The following is a 24,652-nucleotide window of genomic DNA, read 5'->3' on the forward strand; positions in this document are numbered from 1 at the left end:
GGGAGATTAAAAAACTGGGACTGTTCAGTTTAGAAAAGAGATGAATAAGGAGGGATGTGATAGAAGACGCTAAAATTATGAATGATATGAAGAAAGTGAATAAAGAAGTGTTATTTACCCATTCGCGTAACACAAGAACTAGGGGGTCATTTGATGAAATTAATAGGAAGCAGGTTTAAAACAAACGAAAGGAACAACTCACTGTCAACCTGTGGAACTGGTTTCCATAGGATGCTGTGAAGGCCAAATGTATATCTGGGTTAAAAAAAGAATTAGATAAATTCATGGAAGATAGGTCCATCAATGGCTATCAGCTAAGATTGACAGAGACGCAACCCCATGCTCTGGGTGTCCTTAAACCTCCAACTACCAGAATGTGGGACTGAACGATGGGATGGATCACTCAAAATTGCCCTGTTTGGTTCATTCCCTCTGAAGCATCCAGCACTGGCCACTGTCAGAAACAGGATATTGGGCTAGATCAGTGGCTCTCAATCTTTCCACAGTACTTTCAGGAGTCTGATTTGTCTTGTGTACCCCAAGTTTCAGCTCACTTAAAAGCTACTTGCTTACAAAATCAGACATAAAAATACAAAAGTGTCACAGCATACTATTTCTGAAAAACTGCTGACTTTCTCATTTTTACCATATAATTATAAAATAAATCAACAGGAATATAAATATTGTACTTACATATCAGTGTATAGTACATAGAGTATAAACAGGCCATTGTCTGTATGAAATTTTAGTTTCTACTGACTTCACTAGTGCCTTTTATATAGCCTGCTGTAAAACTAGGCAAATATCTAGATGAGTTGATGTAGCCCCAGGGGTAGATGTACCCCTGGTTGAGAACCACTGGGCTATATGGACCATTGGTCTGACCCAGTATAGCCATTCTTATGTTCACTAATTTTGACCAAAAATGAAGCATCTTGGAGCCTTCTGAAATGAATAATTTCAAAATCTTATTCTTTTAGCCTTTGGGCTGATAAGTGCTGAAATTGTTCCTCTGTGATAGTCCACCACAGAACATTATCCTGATTTGCTGAAAAAATACAACTGCAGAAGTGGTAGTGAAAGGCCTTATGTCTGAGCGGATCAGCTAGGCATGTTTTTTTTTTAATTCTGAATCCCATTCTGTCTCCCCTTTCTCCCCACCAAAGTTCACACGCATACTGAGAGGTGCAGAAGTCGAGATATTTTCATCATGGCAACCACAGTCATGCAAATGGAAACCAGGGTCCAGCAACATCACTCCATTAAAGTCTCCAGCTCCCAGATGCAACGTATATCTCAGACTGTGGGAGGCGAGTATCATTTCAGTCTCTGGAAGCTGATACAACCCCAGAGGGTGTTGTCATGGCTTTTAGATTATAAATTTGGCTAGCAGAGAGGTCTTTCCTCATAATGCTTGCATTTCTGACTGCATGGAGGAGTATGGTTGATCCAAATCAGTCCATGGACCAGGCTAGATACCACAGGCAAAAAACAGGCCTTAAGAGGCTAAAACCCAATGCAAAGTGCATGACAACTATAGTTATTGAAACCTCTTCATGGGACTTTTGATAAGCAGGTTTTCTATAGCCCTCATATTCATAGTATATGAGTGCTTCACAATATATGATGTATTTATCTTCACAACAACCCCTATGAGGTAGGGAAGTGCCATTATCCCCATTTTACAGATGGGGAACTTAAATCTCAGAGAGACTAAGTGACTTGTCCAAAGTCACACACAGAAAGTCTGTGGTGAAGCAAGGTCTCAAGTCCCCAGGGTCACAAGTCCCAAGGCTAGTGCCCTATGCCCTGAACCATGCTTCTATCCGGGTTTCAGCTGATCTAAACCATTTTCAATATAATTAATTTATGTTGGGGGTCCCTCCGCCACAAGAAATAAACACCTCAAAAACCGCATTTCTGTTCCTCCTGGCTAATATATTTTTCTTCGAACAGAGGAAGTTGTTTCTAGGAAATCTTCTACCACGGTGGAGTCCTTCAGCATGGTGACACGCTCCTTTGAGATCCCTTTAGGAGAAAGCATCCCTGAATTTGTGGAGAAGCCTCATCCACTGACAGCCCCTGAGGGTAAGCAGCACCCCATTCCACTGAAAAGTCACCTCATTACCAGGACACTAAAGATATAACGTTTCAAAACAGGTGCCTGAAATGGGCTCATCAAACCTGCACGTGTGGGTGTAAACAGGGCATTGCATGTGCAAAACATGTAATTGAACACACAAAGTGGATAACTGTTAGGACTGTCAAGCGATTACAAAATTAATTGTGATTCATCGCGTGATTAAAAAAATTAATCGCACCTTAAACATTAATAGAATACCATCTATTTAAATATTTTTGGATGTTTTCTACATTTTCAAATATACTGATTTCAATTACAACACAGAATATGACGTGTACAGTGCTCACTTTATATTTATTTTTCATTACAAATATTTGCACAGTTAAAAAACAAAAGAAAAAGTATTTTTCAATTCACCTAATACAAGTACTGTAGTGCGATCGCTTTATCATGAAAGTTGAACTTGCAAATGTAGAATTATGTACAAAAAAACCTGCATTCAAAAATAGAACAATGTAAAATTTTAGAGGCTGCAAGTCCACTCAGTCCTACTTCTTGTTCAGCCCAGACGAACAAGTATGTTTACATTTGCAGGAGATAATGCTGCCCGCTTCTTGTTTACAATGTCACCTGAAAGTGAGAACGGGCTTTCGCATGGCACTATGGTAGCCAGCATTGCAAGATATTTACATGCCAGATGCACTAAAGATTTATATGTCCCTTCATGCTTCAACCACCATTCCAGAGGACATGCGTCCGTGCTGATGACAGGTTCTGCTCGGTAATAATCCAAAGCAGTGCAGACCGACGCATGCTCATTTTCATTATCTGAGTCAGAGGCCACCAGCAGAAGGGGTTTTTTCTTTTTTAGGTGATTCAGGTTCTATAGTTTCTGCATCAGTATGTTTGATTTCAGTTACAACACAGAATACAATATATATGAAAATGTAGAAAAACATCCAAAATATTTTATACATTTCAATTGGTATTCTATTGTTTAACAGTGCGATTAAAACTGTGATTAATCATGATTAATTTTTTTGAGTTAATCGTGTGAGTTAACTGCGATTAATCGACAGCCCTAGTAACTCTGCATGCAAATGCCTGATTTCATTTGCAAATGCCTGCCCTGTGTACTCATCCATTTGGTCAGATATATATCAACTATTTATTTTTAGGGCCTTGCCCTGCGCACATTGAAGTATATGACAGAACTCCCGTTGACTTCAAAGGTGCAGATCTGTCCTTAGTGAGAGCCAAATCATGCCTGCCTTCCTCAGGCAAACCTCCCATCTGGGGAAGTTTTGCCTAAGTAAGGCCAGCAGAACATGGCCCTTGCAAATAGATGAGTAAATAAATAAGTTTTCCAGTCATCCATAAGTCTTCTAGGAAAAGCAGAGTATACAAGATATGAATGTCTAATGTAAAACAGAAAGAAAGACTTTTCAAGTCTTCATTGCCCATCTTTCACAAAAAGGGGACAATCCCATTTTTACCTTTTCCTAAAAGTGCAGATCATTTTTAATGAGCCAGTATAACCCGCAGTATAACTCCACTGGAATCAATAGAGTTACATTAATCTGACCTTTTCCAAAAAGGAAAAAAGGTTTATACCATTAAGATGACCCCAAGTAATTTAGGCGAGTGTAGAGAAACTACATAATGGATAAATGTTGTTCCTTTTTAATTCCTCACTCTAATATTTCTCCTCCTGGAATTTCAGGAGACAAAGCAGTATTTCGAGCTAAAGTGAAAGGTAACCCCAAGCCCAGTGTAACATGGAAAAGAGAAAGTGGGATACCAATAAAAGAGGGTTCAAAAATGTTTTTTGACAGTATCAATAAGGAGTTTGTGCTAAAGGTAATGCATGTCTTTTACTATTTTTGGCTTGTAACTGATTGTGTTATCATTATCTCTATACAAAAGCACCACAGCATTCTTCAGCAATGGTCTAAGACACCATCATTTGCCATAGTCCTGCTGTAAGATTTGGGGGGGATTGCTTATGATGTGTAGATGATGACATTCAGCCCTGTACTGAGCCAGGGCCTTGATAGTAAGCACAGACCATTTTCTGTGCTACTTATTTGTACAGGGTCTAGCACTCTTGGGCCCTCATTTTTCATTGGGGTTGCCAGGCACTACTGTAATGGAAATGATGATACTAAATAATGCTGATGGACAACGTACGTCCCATTTCAGCCCTGTTTTATATTTAGGGTCATTTGCAACAAAAGTTCTGCCCTTATGTCCACCTTCCTGCATCTCTCCCATCTGCTCTGTCCTTGAGCCTATCCTAATTCATGTCATCTTTCAGGCAGTCCTTTATGCTTACCAGCCTGCCAGCTGATGCATGCCAAGCTCCTTCTTGGTCCTCTTCCACAAAGCTCCCTCATGAAAACCCATCTATTCCTTGGGCCTCAAACCCCGTGCCTGGTAGCTGTCCTGTTCTTTGTTGGATGCTCTCCATGCTGGATATGCATGGTTTGGGTTACATTCATCTCTGTGCAGAGGGCCAGCCTAAAGGACAGAGCAGGAAAGAAACTCAACTGTTTTTGCTGATAAAATATCCCATTTCAGGCCAAGAACCGCTAAATCTAGGGCCTGATCCAAAGGTTATTGAAGTCAATTTAAAGACTCCCTGCCCCAGATCCTTAAAGGTAATTAGGCACCTAAGCTCCACTGACTTCACTAGGCTTTGGATCAGGTCGCTAGTGCTTGACCTTAATTTCCTTAATCACTTGAGTAGGGGTTGCAGGATTGGGCTCCAAGATTCTCCCTCAAGTGTTTCTATTTTCAAGAGATGATTTCATAAACTCGTGTTAAAAATAGGGTTTAAAAATAAATACATAATGGGATTCCTGAGTCCATTTTAATACATTTGAGCCACTAACACTTTTGGTCTCTTGGTCCATGTGTTTCTTCTTCCAGCTGGAGTCCCTCGCCCCAGATGATGCTGATAACTACAAGTGCATCGTTTCCAATGACCATGCTGATATCATCTACACTGTGTCCTTGATTGTGACTGAAAGTAAGTGCCCGGGGTCCAGCTTGATTAATAACTAGACTAATTAATTAAGAATGAGATTTGGAAGGATCCAATTCGCTCTTTTTAGGAATCTCAGTGAATGCTTGCTTCCAAGAGAGTTTTCACTACCAGGTGAGGAAAAAATTACCCTGCTGTAATGCTTTTTATTTGTGCAAGATGTAATGACTGTAACAGTTGAGATTTAGCAATAAAATTAGGTTATTTGACCATTTTAATATTTCTCAGATTTCTTGCTATCTAATTTCTATCTGTGATACTTATCTCCCCCCCTTCCCCATATTGTCTGAGTGCCTCACAATCTATGGAGAACTGAGGCACACAGAGACTAAGTAACCTGCCCAAGGTCACACAGGAAGTCTGTAGTGAAGCCAGAAACTGAAATTGGTTCTCCTGAGCTTGCAGCTAGTATTCTAACCACTGGACCATCCTTCCTCTCAGAGCAGGAGTGATATTCATCCCACATAGAGGGCTAAGAAGGCTTGGGGTGGTGCAGAGGACTTGTGAGGGTGCTCTGAACTGAAGGGAATTTCACCTCAAGCACTAAAAAGCAGGCAGATCCCAACATATCTATTGTCCAGTTGGGCAATCAGGTGCATCTTTAAACTCCTCTTCCACTTCACCCCTGATGTGTTCCTGTGCACCGCACTGGGACCCTTGTTAGCCTTTTTGTAGACACACTTGTCACCATTCCCCTTTGTTCATTTTGATTATTAACAATGACAATTTCCCCATCATTTTTGGGGGGGTGGGAAAGTGATGCTTACGGACATTTACCTGTGAGAAGCCAGCGTTCCCATGGCAAACATCTTGCACTGCCATATGGGAGTTCTGGGTTTGGCAATGAGTTCGGCGCTCTCCTTGTCTTGGTCCCTCCCTTCCCCAAGGGTAATAGTGACACAGCGCTTTTGGTTAGCTCCATTTTATTCTTATGTTGGCTTGTCAATATGCAGCGAGGAGATGTAGGAGCCCCAGAGCTCTGACAGCAGCATGCACAGCTGGCGCTACTAGGAGCCAAGCATCTCCCACAAAGCTGTGACTTCCAGAGGGCATCTTACCTCAGAAAAGGCTCTACGGTCATTCCCTCAGAGGAGCAACAGCATTTCCCCTCCACTACACAGTTTGACCAGTGGATCCACCTAATTACATATCGATAGCCCATTCTGTGCCTTATACTGCAAACTTGTAGACAGCTGCTGTCAATCACTGCTCTGTAGAACAGGCTTAGGATGGTGCTCAAATCTCCCTGCATAGCATTTTTATGTCTTCGGCCTGTCCAGCTGCTTTTGAGACTTCCTGCAGGATTTGCCCCTTAGCCTGCAGAGTGCATCAAAGCCACGGAATCCCTCTTGATGTTATTTGTATTGTTATTTATTATTACGCTTCAGCTGAATGAATACAGGTAGTTACTTTGAGATTTGTTTTTTCAGGTCAAGAAAAGTTGGATTTCAAAAAAATGCTTAAAAAAAGGTGAGGAGTATTATCTCTGGAGGACTTATGTATTATTTCTTTATTTTTATTTCTTTATTTCAATAAGCTGAGCCGGGTTTCTCTGGTGTGCACTGAGACACTAGGCCATTTCTACAGAGACACTTTACAGAGCAGAACAACAGCACGAGCAGTGCAGGGAACTGCTCAAGGCTCCCAGCTTTGGGACGGCCATGTTCAGACTCAGTAACTCACAGGTCAGCCCACTCTTCCCCTCTGGCCTCAGCACTGGAGGAGAAGGCAACTAACTCCCAGCAGATTCTCTGACAGCGGTGACGGGGAATTCTCCCCTCCCTCCTTCCAGCAGTAGAGGAGATGAATATCCTGCCCCTTTTTCCCCACAAGCGGGGAGCTCCATTCTTGTTTGGAATCCTACCAATGGGAAGTCTGGCCCTACAGCTTCCACAGGCAGGAGTCCCATCACATCCAAAGCTGTAGAGGTGAGAGGCGCGTTTGTCACTTTGAAATATACCCTGCATTATATGGGGTCTATGCACAGGGGCCCTCCTGCTCCAAAGAAGAAAGCAAAGAAGGTGACTGATGAGAAGGAAATGCTTGAGATCCTCTCCAAGGTGCCAAAAAAGGACTTTGAGAGGGTCTGCATGGAATACGGCTTCACCGACTTCCGTGGGCTCCTCAGGAAGCTAAAGGAGATGAAGAAGAAAGTGGAGGTTGAGGTTAGTAATGCCATCAGCTTTCAAAACACCTTGAACATGCATTTCTATTTTTGTGTCTATAATGAACAACACTCCTACGCATAAACCACACTACAGTAATGGCCTTCAGAGGCAGCATTGCTGAACACTTTACAGAAAGTCAGCTGTAAGCCAAGGAGAAAAGGATTTCATTAGAGATGGGCCTGGAAGAAAATCCACATCCAAACAAATTAGCAGGGGGAAGGGCAGTTCAAAATCCAAAACTGGATCCACATCCAAGTTTTGCATCTGGTCCTCTGGCTTCAATTTTCAAAGGGGCATAAAGTTATTAGGTGTCCAAATCCCATTGAAATTCAGCAAGGAGAATGTGCCTTCAGCCCCTTTAGAAAATAACGAGTGTTGTAAGAAGAATTCTCATTGTAACAAAAGCGTCCACTTGCTCAGCCAGAATCTTTTCTGTATTGTTGTTTATTATCTGTATTATGACAGCACCTAGAGATTTTATCCAAGATCAAGGCCCTATTGTGCTAGATGCTGTAAAACATAGACAGTCCCTGCTCTAAAGGGTTACTGTCCAACTAGAGAAGGGAGACAAGGGACATATTAATATCCCATTTGCAGATGGAGAGCTGACACACAGAAAAAAAATTAAGTGGCATGCCCAAGGTCATACAGGGAGTCTGTGGCAGAGCCAGACATTGAACCCAGCTCTGCTGTGTTCCTATTCAAGTGCCTTAATCCCAAGGCCATCCTTGCTCTCTGCATGCACAAAAAACAATACCAGATGTCCAGAAGATGGAAACAGTGTTGCTTCTTGAGTATCACAAATTCCAAGAACCAATGCGAAATAAAAATAATAGTAAAAAAATCTATTATTAATGGGAACAAAGATCCAGTCTACTTCAAGTTGTGGGAAGCAATACAGATTTCTGTTATATTTCTTCATAAACTGATCTTGCAGGCAGTCAAAGTTCTAAAACCTCTTGAGGATGTCTCAGCTAAAGTGGATTCCACAGCTATATTTGACACCATTCTGGAACTGAAGGACCCCAATACTAAGATGACATGGTATAAGGTAACCTCCCATATTTCCTTTGGTTTGACTAAAATAGGTGGAGGTACTGAGATTCAATCTGTCAGTTTTCAGAGCAACAGCCGTGTTAGTGTGTAGTCGCAAAAAGAAAAGGAGTACTCGTGGCACCTTAGAGACTAACCAATTTATTTGAGCATAAGCTTTCGTGAAGTGAGCTGTAGCTTATGAAAGCTTATGCTCAAATAAATCTGTCAGTGTTACTTAACTGAGGGCTTAGCTAGTCTAGCTGCACATTCAGTTGTGGGTGGGGAAAGGTGGTAAGAATGCTGTGTATTATTCAGTGTCCTGTCTGACAGGGTGTACAACTAGTCCTACTCCTTCCTTTTGCTTTAGGTAAAGACACTGGAGTGCTACATCTTTGGTAAAGAATCCCTCTAGCACAGATTCCCCTATTTGGTTTCTTTTCTTTTTAATTTTTATTAATCCCTCCAACTGCTGACCCTCCATTTATATTGCCTGCAATCATGATAAGTCAACTCCTGACGTTTTACACAGTCAGCATAAACCCACAGCGAAATCAATGCCAACTAAAGACTAAGCAAAAATGAAGGACCAGATTCTGGCATCCTTTCTCACATTGAATGGTACTTTAAATTGCCAAGTCAGTGCATTGATTTCAGGGAGACTGTTCACAAAGTAAGGTACAAAGGAAATAAGAACACCAGAATATAGCCCTGAGTAAGGAGTTGCTATGGGTTAAAGACTCTATGTTCTTGGTCACAATAATTACCCATCTCAGCACTACATGATGTATTCTTCTAGTAGCCTATTACAGCCTCTGAAAGGCTGACGTGCCTGGGCAAAGCATCATTGCTGATCACTGATTTCTATCTGAAACTGGTCAGTGGAAACGGAGATTGAGGACAATTATTGTAGGGTTTACCGTGCAGCCCCATTGCTGGCTAAGCTGCTGGACAAGCTCCTTAAACGTGGTGTTGTACATATTCCACATGCATCTGTGTTTCTTCGAAGAGCCTTTCAAAGGTGCCACATTGTCAAAGATGTCAATGTTCTCCTTTTCAGGGTAATGATCCCTTGCGTATTCAGTACTGCCTAGGAAAATATGAAATAAAGCAGATGGGTACAAAGTATATGCTGTACATCTTAAATGTGAATGAAAAAGACTGGGGCACCTACAGTCTAATTGTGGCTGACAAGAAACTCTCAGCACAACTGAAAGTGATAGGTAATTTTTTATTTTTAAATGCATGATAGTGCGTATGTCACGATGTAACTGAAGATTATGTACTTAAAAGGACACTGTCAAGGTTGGTGAGTCAAACTCGAACCTATGTATCTTTTTTTATATCTATTTGCAACATCCATGACTCACTGGTCTTTCTATCCTGAAACAGAAACCCACTACGGTACATGTCCTGATCAACCTCACAAAAACCACTGTGCACATATGATCAAGGGATGTACGTCTGAGATGGTAAATTTCAGCATGAAGCTTGGTTGTTATACACAATAGGCCAAATTCCCCACTGACGTCAATGGGGTTGGCTGGGATATGAGTCAGCAGAGTGTAGGGGGAAAGATGTAAATGATGAAAAACATCTTGGCAGTGTCCTTTTAATGGAAGTGAACCATGCTTACACAAAGTCACCAGGAATGGAGGGGAATGTACACACCCAGAGACGATTGGAGACCTTTCTCCATTGCTAGTCCTTGCTGTTGCAGGACGAGCGTGTGGTTGCAGTTTCTCAGGAAATCATGGATCCTGTCCATTTTGCATACAGCAACAAAGCTGCCTTGAATTACTGCCCAAATCATCAGGATAAAGACTGCCGCCTTCCTTACCCCCAGTACTCCTGTTATGCCCCTTATCTGCCAACTCTTTCCGTTGTAGCTGGCCCATCTCCTGGGGACATGTTCTGCCCCTAGTACTCGCATTGGGAAGTATCTTATTTTGCTACTTGTTTTCAAGAGGACCACAGGAAGAATAAGGTCCTCCTAGTGCTGTCAGTTCTCATTCTTTATTCATGAAAGTAAAATATTACACTATGTGTCAAATACAAGTAGATGCATTTGGCACAGGTTATCCAGTAGGGTGACAAACTCCTCTTAGGCCACAGAGTGATCATGGAACTGCTGTTTCTGAAACGGCAGCCTCAGGGGTGTCTGACCTGACTGCCGTCTCTCTGCATAGCAGGTGGCTCCAGATGAAACACAAACTCCAGGAAGGTTTCTGGATCTTGGCTGCACTGACCTGAGGCCATTTGCTTTACAGCAGGGGTCTCAAACACGCGGCCCGCAGGCTGCATGCGGCCCACGGAGTTATTTCCTGCGGTCCGCCATAGCTCCCCTCACCCCATGCCCCCCCCCCGCCTCCACCCCCCCCCCAAATGCACCGCATCCCCGCTCCTCCACCTGCCTCCCAGTGCTTCCTGCCACCAAACAGCTGTTTGGCGGTGCTTAGACTTTCCAGGAGGGAGGGGGAAGGAGCGGGGACGCAGCGTGCTCAGGGGAGGAGGCGGAGAAGAGGCAGGGCCAGGGCAGGGATTTGTGGAAGGGGTTGGAATAGGAGCAGGGAAGTGGCGGAGGTGGGGCAGGGACTTTGGGGAAGGTGTTGGAATGGGGGCGGGGAAGGGGTGAAGCCTCATGGAAGGGGTGGAGTGGGGGTGAGGCTGTGGGCAGAGCGGGGGCTTTTGTTTCTTTGTATGAAAAGGTGTCAGTGATGCGGCCCTCGGGCCAACATACTAGTCCTCACGTGGCCGTCGTGGTGATTTGAGTTTGAGATCCCTGCTTTACGGTGACTAGAATAAAGGGGAGAAAAAGAATAGGAGTAAGGCGGAAGAACTGGACTAAGAAGCAATGTGCGCACTGGTGATCAGCTTTGTAGGAAAACTTTCCATTTTTATTAAGTCCCAGGGACCACGATCAGCCATAGCATAAGTGGACGCAGGTCTCTGTGAAGTTAATCACAGGTGTGCCAGCTTATATTAAGGATGCATATGTCCCTGTTATCTCCATGCAAAAGAAATCAAAATGGTAGTGCCCAGTTCTCAGGTGGTGCAAATCAGTGTAGCTCTATTGACTTCAATGGAGCTATGTTGATTTACTCCAGCTGAGGATCTGGCCCAACACAGTGTAGGAAAACCCCCTACATTTAGGAACAAATTTAAACTGTTAGCATGACTGTTTGTCTGTCCACATCTTAACAGATGAGCCCCTAAAGTTCCTGGCAGAACTGAAGCCACTGAAAGTGACAGAAAGGCAGACAGCAGTGTTTGAAATCCGCCTGTCCAAAAAAGTGCCCAATTTCACCTGGAAATTCAATGGGAAGGAGCTGAAGCGGGACGACAAATATGAGATCATCACATCTGACGATGGATTAACCCACACGTTGAAAATAAAGGACGTTCGGCCCAGCGACATTGGAGAATTTAGCGCCCAGGCTGGGGATCTGGTGCAGAAAGCGCCACTCTTCATTGAACGTAAGTGATGCAGGGATGGCATGCCTGAGCAGTATGTATGTAATCAAACCTTTCACGGCAGCATTTGAATGGGGGACCTACAGAGATGAAAAGCCCCGCTAACTCCATTAGCTGAAAGTAGTAGCAGACTCATCTAGTGCTTTTGTGGATCAGTCACTGAAGGGGACAAAGACCATAATTTTCTGTTCTGGATTCCATAGACTGTAGGGAATTTTAGAAGAAACCTCTCAGGTTCAGAAAGCACAGTCCCTATTTCATGGAGATTTAGCTATTGATCATTGTCCAACTGATTTGATTTAAAAAAGAGGGCAAATGCATAGGGAAATTTGAAGGGAAAGGGAGGAGTTTATCATCAAAAGCACAATAAGACTGAACTTATTGATTACATGAAAACAGAGAAGAATCAAAATGGAGCAAAGAAAAAAAAAAGTATTCAACTCAGAATCTGCCGCATTTCAACAGAAGAGGAGATGATCCCCTGTGTATGTTTTGCGTTAGTTTAAGGCTGCAAAGCTCTTCAGGGATCTTGTGCAAATGTAAGATCAGTGCTATCACCAGTATTGCGGTAACTGTAACCAACACCCAAAACCTTGGAGTCTTTTCTAATATTGTTTTTGGTGAAAGAGCTATCTCCATCGCTCTACTCATGTGGCCCCAGTACTTTACCCTCCCAATCTTTCTGTGATTCCTGTCCATGCTACTCCAGGCCCTCAGCAAAGGTTTTCAACCTACCCTTCTCAGATGTGTCCCAAAATGCTTTGCTGTCATTACCAAGGGGCTTCAAATAGAATCAGCATCATTGTTTTGGAGGCATTTGAAGAGGACCAGTTGCAAACAATGAAGCAAGTCCTTTTTGGTGCAACCAAAGAGTTAAGGAATGGGAGCCAGCCTCTCACGTTTCAGTTTAGGTCTCCACCCAAAGACTATTACATGAGGCACCAAGGTTTTATACTCAGACAGCCGTGCAGTTTGCACCATACTCATCAGGGAAAATATGTCACCTACAGAAGCGGCAGCCATCTTGGAAGTAAAGTTCTAAGCTTGGAATCTCTCTCCCCCACAACAGCATATTAATACCCCGCTGAGGTGATACTAACAGAGCCTCTCTAGCCTTGATTTTTAAGATTATTCCGCAAATATGAAATTTCCTACTGCTGATCTCTTTACCCTCCCTCTTTCTCAAGGAATTCCAATTAAATTTCTCAGCAACCTGAAGAATGTCCGAGTCAAGGAGAAGGGGAAAGCTTGCCTGGAGTGTGAGCTGACCTCTAAAGATGTTACGCTGAAGTGGATGAAGGATGGGAGGGTGATTGAGAGGTCTGACAAATACAGCATGACTCGTGAAGGGAAGAGGGCAGAGCTAATCATTGATGATGCTGAGCTGAGTGACTCAGGAGAGTACACAGTGGTTGCTTTGCAAGATAATGACCCAACGGAGTACTGCAGCACTGCCAATGTAACGGTGGAAGGTAAGGGCAACTGGGTCAAGAGCATGGTTTGAATTGAGAAGAGAAACAAACTTTAATCGTGCTGCGCTGTTCTACGTTACAGAGATGCTGTCTTGTCTAGTGGTTACAGCAGGGGACTTGGCATCAGGTGACTTGGGTTCTGTTTCTCACTCGGCAGTGTACTTGCTCTTTGACGTGGGGCAAATCACTTAACCTCCTTGTGCATCTGTTTTCCTATTTGTAGAGCAGAGATAATAGATAACCATTATCTGCTAAGTGCCTTTCTTTGATCCAAGATGCTATATAAGCGTAAAGCAGTAGATTAAGACCTTGCATACAGGCGTCTGAAACTCACAAGTATTCAGTGTCTCTTTGTGATTTTAATCAGTGTGAGCGTAATGGAGTTTTATCCTGATACTTTAAAGTGTCCCGCGCAGCATCTGATTGCCTCCCGCCTAGTACCAGTAGTACATAGGCCACAGTTTCAGGAGATCACTGATGTAAATATTAATTATCATTATTGTTACAGATTTCAGAGTAACAGCCGTGTTAGTCTGTATTCGCAAAAAGAAAAGGAGGACTTGTGGCACCTTAGAGACTAACCAATTTATTTGAGCATAAGCTTTCGTGAGCTACAGCTCACTTCATCGGATGCATACTGTGGAAAATACAGAAGATGTTTGTTTTTATACACGCAAATCATGAAAAAATGGGTGTTTATCACTACAAAAGGTTTTCTCTCCCCCCACCCCACTCTCCTGCTGGTAATAGCTTATGTAAAGTGATCACTCTCCTTACAATGTGTCTGACAATCAAGGTGGGCCATTTCCAGCACAAATCCAGGTTTTCTCCCCCCCACACAAACGCATTATCCTGTTGGTAATAGCTTATCTAAAGTGATCACTCTTCTTACAATGTGTATGATAATCAAGGTGGGCCATTTCCAGCACAAATCCAGGGTTTAACAAGAACGTCTTGGGGGGGGGGGGTTAGGAAAACAAGGGGAAATAGGTTACCTTGCATAATGACTTAGCCACTCCCAGTCTCTATTCAAGTCTAAGTTAATTGTATCCAATTTGCAAATGAATTTCAATTCAGCAGTGTCTCGCTGGAGTCTGGATTTGAAGTTTTTCTGTTGTAATATCACAACTTTCATGTCTGTAATCGCGTGACCAGAGAGATTGAAGTGTTCTCCGACTGGTTTATGAATGTTATAATTCTTGACATCTGATTTGTGTCCATTTATTCTTTTACGTAGAGACTGTCCAGTTTGACCAACATACACGGCAGAGGGGCATTGCTGGCACATGATGGCATATATCACATTGGTAGACGTGCAGGTGAACGAGCCTCTGATAGTGTGGCTGATGTGATTAGGCCCTGTGATAGTGTCCCCTGAATAGATATGTGGGCACAGTTGACAACGGGCTTTGTTGCAAGGATAGGTTCCTGGGTTAGTGGTTCTGTTGTGTGGTATGTGGTTGCTGGTGAGTATTCGCTTCAGGTTGGGGGGCTGTCTGTAGGGAAGGACTGGCCTGTCTCCCAAGATCTGTGAGAGTGTTGGGTTATCCTTCAGGATAGGTTGTAGATCCTTGATAATGTGGTGGAGGGGTTTTAGTTGGGGGCTCAAGGTGACGGCTAGTGGCGTTCTGTTATTTTCTTTGTTGGGCCTGTCCTGTAGTAGGTGACTTCTGGGACCCACCTGCGGAAGTGGAGAAACAGATTGATAGAGCCAGAAGAGTAAGGAGAGTGATCACTTTAGATAAGCTATTACCAACAGGAGAGTGGGTTTGTGTGTGTGTGAGGGGGGGAGAAAACCTGGATTTGTGCTGGAAATGGCCCACCTTGATTATCATACACATTGTAAGGAGAGTGATCACTTTACATAAGCTATTACCAGCAGGAGAGTGGGGTGGGGGGAGAGAAAACCTTTTGTAGTGATAAACACCCATTTTTTCATGATTTGCGTGTATAAAAACAAACATCTTCTGTATTTTCCACAGTATGCATCCGATGAAGTGAGCTGTAGCTCATGAAAGCTTACGCTCAAATAAATTGGTTAGTCTCTAAGGTGCCACAAGTACTCCTTTTCTTTTTATTATTGTTACATGAACAAATATTGTAATGGTATTATTAGTCCTGTAGAATAAACTGCTGTCTAGAAAATTCGATGGAAAGAGGCAAAGCCAAAAAGGGGAAAAAACTCAATATAACCCAGTTGCATGCACCTGGTACTTCAGCTTAAACCAGAGTCAGATTTTTCTGAGCCACTTTCTGAGTTCTAGTGGCCTTTACCATATTCAGGTGACTAATGGTGGAGGCAGGTTGGCTTTGATGTATACCGAGCTTCCTTCCATAAAAAGTGTTGTCTCATAGAAGACCATCTTAGAAGAACCGGCACAGAGAATGAATGGATAAACACCTATTTCCCCCACATAAAGCCAGACGGTGTGGCAGGGCAGGGGCAGTGCACAGACCTGTCATTCAGGAAGGACAGGCTCAGGACGAAGCTCAGTATTCATAATCCCAGGAAGGATGGAGAGACCAAATGCAGCACAGGTTTAAACAAGGCTTGGGCATACTCTGAGAGGGGGGCATGAACCCACCCCCACCATGACCCTGCCCATGCACCAGGGGCTGCACCCCTGTTTGGGGTGGCAGTGGCAAGGGACACCCACACAACAGCTGGGCTGGGCACACCACCCTTTCCACAGACCACTGCTCCTCATCTCCAGGTAAACTGGGGTCTGTTCCGAAAGGGGAAGGACTCTTCCCCATCCACCTGAGCAGAGGACTCGGGGTGAGGGGGAAGGAGACTCTGCCAGTACCACCTCAGCAGAGCCAGGCTGGGGTGGCAACAAAGCCCTTCGCAATGCAGTCTTCTATCAGAGTAGTTTGGCATGGTTCCTCCCCGCCCTGCCGTGCCCGAGAGCATGATATTTCAGAGTTAACAGCCCTTTGAAATGAATGTGGCGATTCACTCCTTTACAGCTATTGTTTCAGGCTCCCTGCAGACTCAGGCAGGGGTCACTGCATGGGTTACACACGGGTCATCTTTTCAGCATATCTTTGTGCAGCCATGAGGGCTATGAAGAGAATGGTTTTAAAATGAAAATTCAGATTCCTGTGCCATCATGTGCCTATAGAGACTATCCCTTAACCTGGCCCTGGGTTTGTAGAATGTGCCCGCTCATGTCAGATTGAATTTGGCTCTTGGTCTTCAGGGGAAGGGAGGGAAGAGGCCAACACAAAGACTGATTTATGAGTGCCATCTACAGGCCACTTGTTAGAATGACATAAACAGCATATGCAGGGCTGGCTGTGTATTCCATCCTCCTGGCTAGGAGGAAGGTCAAGGGTATATTTTAGCTTCTCCTACTTCTTCAGACAGAAAATTGGGGGCGGGGGGGGGGGAGAGATTTCACATGAACAGGTGTCCTGATGAGCTTTCAACTCCTCTGGCCTTTTTAAAACTTGATTTAAAACCCATCCCTTTAAAAAGACCACCTCCTTCCTATTTTCCAGAGGGGGCAGGTCAGAAGCAATGAATTTACCCCCAATGGCCTTTGCGCACTGAGGAGAGATTTCTTAGAGAGACATTCTTTCCCCCATTTCTTGGGAAGCTTGACCGTACAATCGCTATTGGCATATCAGCCCCTTCCAGTTGTCCCCATCTCTCAGCTGTGATATATTAACACATTCACCTGTCCTCCTTGTTGGCAGATGTCTCTGCCAGTGGGTTTCTCTGCTCCCTTTTCCCATCATAAAATTGAACTTATCAATTAGAGACAGGAGCCAGTGTGTGATCCTAGTAAGTGTCTAGTTGTTTATCACAACTGAACCAAACACCTTTATGGTATGAGGTTTATCCCTTGCTAATTCTGTGCTTTGGTGCAGAAGCGCTTGGTGAGTCGAAGTTGTTTTTACTCACTGTCCTTATTCACTTATTCCTTACTCTCCCTGGGATTTTTTTCAGAGAGATTTGCTACAGTCAAGAGCGGCATGTCTGATGTTCAGGCTCCAACTGGGAACCCAGCAGAGCTCTGCGTTGTCCTCAATGATGAGAAGGTAGAGGGAGTTTGGCTGAAGGATGGCAAAGAGGTAAAGAGTTTATGTTGTAATTAGAAAAATGAAGGGCTGGAAAAACTTAGTGGAATTTTTGCCTGAGTAAGGACTGCGCGTATCGGCCCAGTGTTGATAACTTGGAAAGGAACCTAGAATAAGGATGGACAAACTCGTCTAAGTCTTCCCAACTCAAATGGAACCTCTCTCTTCTTTATGTTTTGAATCCCCTTAGCTTGGCACCCACCCTTTCTTTGTTTGTCATCTATCTTCCTCTGCCAATTACCCCAAAAGTCATTGGATCACTCCCTTCCCACACCTTCTAACCAACCTTCTCAGCCTGTCCCTCTCTCTCCCGGAATCACATCCTTCCCCACGGGGTCAGCAGGTCCCACTCCCTCCCCACCCCAGGTCATCAGCAAATTTGGCAATATATCCACTGGACACCAAGGTGCTGCCCCAATCAGATTTCATGTGCAGAGTGGCTCCCCCAGTGAGAAGCACTGATCATTCAGATCCTCACAGTGAATACATAACACCCGACACTGACACTCTTTTCAGCCAAGAATCACAAAGCATTTTACAAGCATACCAGCCAGGATTCCTGACTCTTTGTTCCTTGTTCTAATCAGGCCCTTATAGTCAAGAATCTCTGATTAGGTCTTTTGTAAGCTGCCTTAATCTTCCTTTCAGATCACGGATATGACAGGAATCCAGATAGTCAAGCAGGGAGCTGTCCACAAATTGATCATTGACAAAATGGGAGAGGAACATGAAGGGAAGTACACGTTCAGAGCCAAGGGGGCAGAAAGTGAGGCCACCATAGCCATTGCAGGTACTACCTCCTTTCCTTAACACTACTCACGAATCAATCATTTGCACATGTCGGATCAAATTTCTAACAGGCCTCCTTCCTGGGGCCTGTGACATTTGCAGTCTCATCCACTTGTGTGTGCAAAACCCCATTTCTTGACACACAAAAGTCCATTTGCTCACGCTTTAATGGGAGTAAATCAGAAAATCATTTTAAGTGGCTAGATTTAGGAGCCTATCTTTAAGCATCGCAATTTGAAAAAATGTGGCCTGAACCATCTGTTGAGTATTACTCCTGTAGGAACAACAAGAAAAATCTTCTAGCAGGAAAATATTTTTTTTGCCTAACTCTTGGCAGGCAGATGGCGCTAAATGAGCTCTTCAGACTCCCTTCACTTTTAACATAGCAGTCAGCCTGCCTCTGTCATTTAAATGAATAGGGCTCAGACTGGTGATTGTTACTGAGACATCGGGCAGAGTGTAGCACAAACTAGTTACTAACATATGAACATTCCAGATTGAAAAAAATGTAACTGAACTCTGTTTACTTAAAAACCTACACTGAGCAATTTGGTTGGGGCTGTAGATCATGACTTCTTTTGTTCAAAAAAGGATTTTTTTGACAAAAAGTGGCCTTTTATAAATGAAATTTTTCATGGAAAAAAAATGGTTTCTAGAAGTTCTGGTTGTATGCACAAAAAATGAAAACAGAAATTGTTTCGCTGTCGGAGGGGAGATCAGTTTTTCATTGACAAACAGGACAATTTCAGCAAAATATGTTTAAAATTATGAAATCTTTTTTATAAAAAAATTGGCAGAAAATACTGTTTTCGAGCCAGCTCTAGTGGCAGCCGTATTCTGCAACATTATTCATAGTGCACAATACTTTTCTATTCCCGTAGTACCTTACTCTGCAAGTAGTCTCACTGGTTTTATAGAATCATAGAACCATAGGGTTAGAAGGGACTGCCAGGATTATCTAGTCTAATCCCCTACCAAGATGTAGGATCCCTATGGAACCCCATTTGAGACCTCCTTCCAATCTGACATCACTCCATGAATAATTACTCATTGTTTGCAATTGCTGAAGCAATTATGTGTGTACTTAATGGATACATAATTTCATAGTACTCAGTAGAATTTGGCCCTTGGTCAGGAGCATCACAGGGATTTAGCCTTGTGCCTTGCAGAGCTTAGAATCACCACAGGATTTAACCTTCAGTCCTCTGGAACTCAGGAACTTCTTGAGACTGATTCTCCCTTGAGGCCCCTTGTCTCCTCTTCTGCTGAGCTGGACAGTCTTGGGCAAGCCAGACAGGTCTCTGTACGGTAATTGGGAAAACCGGAATATCTGAATCCAAAGGTAGTGAATATACTGGGAGCCCCTCAGGACCTTCATAAAATCAGGGATTCTACCATTAAAGAAATTTGAGGGTGAAGGAGTTAAGGCCCTGAACAATGCCACCGTGGCAGGGGAACTCACTAATGCATTAAAAGCACCAGAGTACCTTTGTGGCTGCAGTTATTCATGTGTCTTTTTTCCATTTTTTTTCCAAGATGTTCCTGTCATTGACCCATCTGTGCTGGAGGTTTTAGCGGCACACCCAGTGACTGTGAAGGCCGGGCATACAGCATACATCAAGGTCCCATTCAAGGGAAAGCCACTGCCAAAAGTCACCTGGTTCAAGGACGGTATTGAGGTGACAGAGGAGGAGAAGGTTGTGATGGAAAAAGCCAGTGATTATGCAATGCTCACAATAAAAAACTGTGTGAGAGAAGACAGCGGAAACATTATGCTGAAGCTGAAAAATGATTGTGGTTCAGCTATTGCTAATATGTTTCTCAACGTTGTTGGTAGGTCCTGAACAAATCATTTATAGCAATTCACTGGTTCTGTAGACATGTAGAGTTGTAAAGGTGCAGTCTGAGGCCACTGTGGGTCCAAACCTCAGAAATCCCTGCATGGGGGACAGAATGTGACTCAGAAGATCAGCTGGTGTAAATCCATGTAACTCTAACACCGATTTACATCAGATGCGGAGATAGCCTTCTAAATAATGGCCATCCACTCACTGTTTATCTCCCAATGTTGCAGACAAACCAAAACCACCACAGGGTAAAGTGGAATTGCTAGAGCGTACGGGAAAATGCATTAAAATGAAATGGAAAGCACCCAGAGACAATGGAGGAAAGCAAGTGACCCACTTCATCATTGAAAAGAAGATGGCTGGGAAAAAGTCCTGGATTAAAATTGGGGAAACTGACAGCAAACATACCACATTTGCCACTGATAAGGTAGAGGAAGGTAAAGCCTATCAGTTCAGAATCATTGCTGTCAATGCAGAAGGTCTGAGTGATCCACTGGAGACAGAAGAAATCTTTGCTGGGGAACCTATTGGTAAGCACCTGAGCATTCCAGAGCTGCCATTTTTAATGTGGCTTTATTTTTGCTCCTTCCCTCCCCCACCTCCCCACCCCCAAGAGGACATTGTCTCTTCTTTGACTTTCTGCACTTCAGAGTTGAAAGCTCCAAGAAGGGCAGGCCCTTTGTAACCATCCCTCACTTGGTCTGACAGTTGGTTTGAACCAGGGACAATGTCCTTTGACGGCAAGCAGTAGGGTATTAAAAAATTGCTCCTATGGACTAGCCACTAAGACCCACACTCACCAAATGTGGGTTACACAAACTTAACAGAATACTTGCCTTATTTGTGTTGTCTTAGATCAACCTCTTAGAGCTGAGAGAGACCCAAAACAAAAATAAGGCGGGGGGAGATTTTGCACCATTTGCTATTCAATGTTGTTAGTTTTTTTTATACAAGGGCATAGTTGTGTATGGTAGGGCTGCTTAAAATTTGAAATTTTTTCATCAAATCAATTTTTTGACAAAAATGGGGGGTAGGAGGGAAGGGACTAAACTATTTTTTTAAAGTGTCTACTTTCTATGCAAAATGTAAATTAAAAAAATGAATGCCCAAAAACAAAATAATTTTTTAGCCAATAACTGAAATATTTCAATTCTGAAATGCTTTCAGAGTGTCTCATGAGATTTGTAATGTAGGCATTTCATGCTCCCGTTCTCTTCTATGGACCAGGATCCTTAGTCTAACTACACTTCCCATAATGCACCACACCCACCTGACTTGCTATCATTCACAGTCTTGGTGCATCCTGGGAGATATAGTCCAATCAGGAAGCTCAGCCAACATAAGAGAATGAGAGCCTGAGGTGCTGGAACTACAGCTTCCAATAGGCACTGTGGCAGTACTTCAGAATACAAATATTTCACTTTTTGAATGAAAAATTTCCATTTTTTATTTTTCACTGAAAATTTGAAATTTTCCATGGAAAATGTCATTAAAAATTATTTTCCACATTTTAAAAAAAACGTTAACTGACCAGTTCTCTGGTGGAACTTCCAACCCTGGCTATTCTTTGAGTGCTTGCTCATGTCCATTCCATATTAGGTGTGTGTGCTCCGGTGCCTGAAGTTTTTCCCTCAGCAGTATCCACAGGGGACCGGCTCTGGTGCCCTCTGGAGTGGCACCCGCATGACGTGGTATAAGGGGCGCCACCAGTTTCCCCCACCCTCAGTTCCTTCTTGCCGCCAGTGACAGTGCTGGAATATCCATTGCTTTGGGTAGCGCTGTTCCGTTCTCTGTTCTTGCAAATTCTGAAATCCTGTAAAATAGTTATATATAGTTAGTAGTTTCTTAGTTGCCCTTAGTAGTTCTTGAACTCTTCGTTAGTCCCAGAGGGGACCCAGCCGGGGGTCAGGGCATGCCCCGGTCCCCAGGCTTTAAGCCCTGTGATCGCTGCAGACGGCCTATGCCCATCAGCGATTCACATACCAGCTGCCTAAGGTGCTTAGGCGAAGGGCACATAAGTGACAAGTGCCATATCTGTAAGTCCTTCAAACCTAGGATGAAAAAGGAGTGCGATATCTGTCTAAAAGCATGCCTAATGGAGTTGGCACTCACTCCGGCACCAAAGCAGCGGTCCGACTCCGCACTGAGCACCATGGCCTCCATGCGCAGTGCTCCCCTGGTGCAGTCCACGAGCTGGCACCAGTCTCACTCCATGGTTCCAGTCAAGAAGCCGAAAAAGACTGTGCGGGGAAGATCTCCTACCTCCTGCGAGGGAAAGGAAAGGTCAGGAGGAGAGCCAAGACCTGTGTCGGGCAGCTCAACATCCCCCTCGGGAAGTCGGGCTCCAGCTCAAGTCGAGCGGTGCAGCCCACCCCATGCTTTGCCTGTGACTCTGGATAGCAGTGCAGGCCCCGGCCAGCTTCAGGTGCTGTCAATGCCTGAAGCCCTTCAAGAGGCTCAGGAGATCCTGACGCTCCCGGAGCCGCCCTCATCGGCTCCTGTGGTACCCCAGTCTCAGGGAAAACCCACGTTGGGACCTATGCATGTGTCCCCACCTCAGTAGTACTGTTCCCCATCGAGAAGGATGTCCCACCAGCATTGGCCCGCCCGCAGCTGCCACGCCTCAGGACTGCAGAGGCAGGCTCAGTGGAGCCCTCTTCGGTCCCCATATGGGGGGCACCAATCGAGTGACTCGAGGCATACTTTGCCGGTAGATTGACACAGACCCTCTGAGGCACTTGCCACCCAGCAAGAATTCTGGGACCAGCTCCGACTGTCCTCAAGGGCCCAGGACCTATCCAGGGACCGATTGGACAACAGAGACCACCGATTGCCAGGCCGTCATTGCCTGTTTCCAAAGGGAAGGTCGCCGTACTCAGGACAATCCTCCCGGCAACTGGCCCATAGTAGCTCCCGTTCCCATTTGATGTCCTGGTACTGATGGAGTAGCGTGACGCATGGCTCGCCAGGTATCAGACGCAGATCTGCTACATGCCATCAGTCCCCAAGAGCCCAACCAAGACCAGGCGCCGGTCGGACAAGAGGCATCACTCAGACCAATCCTGGTTGCCTGGTACTGACCGCTCCACTGGTAGCTCTGGCTCGGAGCAAGGTTCCCTGACTGTGGGACAAGCCCCCGTACTGACGGTGCTGTCTACATTATCAGCACTGAAATCTGTCCCATGGCCCCAAGCGCAGTGGCTGGTGCCATGGTACCCATGGAACCCTTGGGGGTTCACCCAACCTTCCCAGGCTGCCCGATGGGTGTCAGGAGCCTCGGAGAGGCCAGCGGCCTCAGTATCCCATCCCCCTCCGGTGCTTGAGACTTCGGGGGGTAAGTCCCCACAGGTCCAGGAGGACCCAGGGGAGCAAGCTGCTGGACCACCAATGGACGTGGAGGTTCCCACAACACCGGCATCATCCTCATCCTCGCCAGATGAGGCTCTCACGGGGCTCCCTCACCCAGTGCCTCAGGATGACGCCAAGGCACCCCAGCAACTTTTGAAGAGGGTCGCTTTCAACCTGGGGCCTCAGGCAGAGGAATTGGAAGAGACCTCGGACTCTGTTCGATGTCCTATGCTGCTCATTTCCTGCCAGGGTGGCTCTTCCCCTTCATGAAGGGATTTCCAAGATCACTGGTGCCCTGTGGCAGACCCCCTCTTCCTTGGCCTCTATCTATAAAACGCCAAACGCAAGTACTTTGTGCCAACCAAGGGGCATGAGTACTTATACTCCCACCCAACCTCCAATTCCCTTGTGGTCGAGGCGATTAACCACAAGGAGAGGCAAGGACAACCTGGGGCCATCCCCAAGAATAAAGACTCCAGGAGGCTGGATCTTTTCGGACATAAGGTTTATTCGTCTTCCAGCCTTCAGCTGAGAGTAGCCAACCACCGAGCCCTCCTTGGCCGATATGACTTCAACATGTGGCAAGCCATGGCCAAGTTCGAAGGATCGCTCCCAGAAGTTTCCAAGAAGGAGTTGTGAGGGATCCTCGATGAGGGCACGACTGTGGCCAAGGTGGCCCTCCAGGCAGCGTCAAATGCTGCTGATGCTGATGCTCGCACCATGGCTTCCACTATCTCCATGAGGCGAGCCTCTTGGCTGCTCCTCTCTGGATTCTCCACCGAGGCCCAACAGTCAATGCAGGACCTGCCCTTCAATAGCTGGGCTCTATTTGCAGAGCAGACAGACAGCAAGTTGCATGGCCTCAAGGACTCCCGCACCACCCTGAAGACCCTGGATCTCTACATCCCAGCCATGGCATGTAAGCGATTCAAACCACAGCAGCCGCAGGGCCAGGGGAGCCAGCCTCAGCAGGACCAGCCCCATAAACGAGTAAGGGCTACAAGCGCTGTGCGAGCCACCCACCTCCACCCTCTGTCCAGTCGGGCTCGACCCGGAATAAGTGGAAGCCAAACGGTCGTTTTGAGGGTGCACCCAAGGGCGACCGACCAGACTATTCTCCAGATCCATCTTTCCCAGTGTTCTCCAACTGCCTTTCCCTCTTCCTCCCTGCCTGGTCAGCTATCAGTTCGGATCGATGGGTCCTCAGCACAGTGGAACAGGGTTATACCCTCCAGTTCCTTTCTACCCCCCCTTCCCACCCACCTTCCCCGTCCCTCTTCAGGGACCCCCTTATGAGAGTCTCCTCG

The 24,652-nt window shown here is 45.0% G+C and overlaps 1 protein-coding gene across 1 annotated transcript in view; it reads left to right on the forward strand.

The window, feature by feature from the left end:
- Window positions 1-1,169: 1,169 nt before the first annotated feature.
- The window catches only part of IGSF22 (immunoglobulin superfamily member 22), a 44,124-nt gene continuing 20,641 nt past the window's right edge, over window positions 1,170-24,652 (forward strand). The window contains exons 1-14 of the mRNA XM_043549829.1: window positions 1,170-1,310; window positions 1,957-2,088; window positions 3,807-3,943; window positions 5,015-5,114; window positions 6,560-6,599; window positions 7,117-7,294; window positions 8,235-8,348; window positions 9,390-9,552; window positions 11,534-11,806; window positions 12,991-13,275; window positions 17,231-17,355; window positions 18,010-18,151; window positions 19,687-19,983; window positions 20,225-20,527. Coding sequence (XP_043405764.1) covers window positions 1,211-1,310; window positions 1,957-2,088; window positions 3,807-3,943; window positions 5,015-5,114; window positions 6,560-6,599; window positions 7,117-7,294; window positions 8,235-8,348; window positions 9,390-9,552; window positions 11,534-11,806; window positions 12,991-13,275; window positions 17,231-17,355; window positions 18,010-18,151; window positions 19,687-19,983; window positions 20,225-20,527 — 2,389 coding nt within the window. The 5' untranslated portion in view covers window positions 1,170-1,210. The remainder of the gene's footprint in view (window positions 1,311-1,956; window positions 2,089-3,806; window positions 3,944-5,014; window positions 5,115-6,559; window positions 6,600-7,116; window positions 7,295-8,234; window positions 8,349-9,389; window positions 9,553-11,533; window positions 11,807-12,990; window positions 13,276-17,230; window positions 17,356-18,009; window positions 18,152-19,686; window positions 19,984-20,224; window positions 20,528-24,652) is intronic.

Source organism: Chelonia mydas, chromosome 6, assembly GCF_015237465.2.
Source record: "Chelonia mydas isolate rCheMyd1 chromosome 6, rCheMyd1.pri.v2, whole genome shotgun sequence".
Classification (NCBI taxonomy): Eukaryota; Metazoa; Chordata; order Testudines; family Cheloniidae; genus Chelonia; species Chelonia mydas.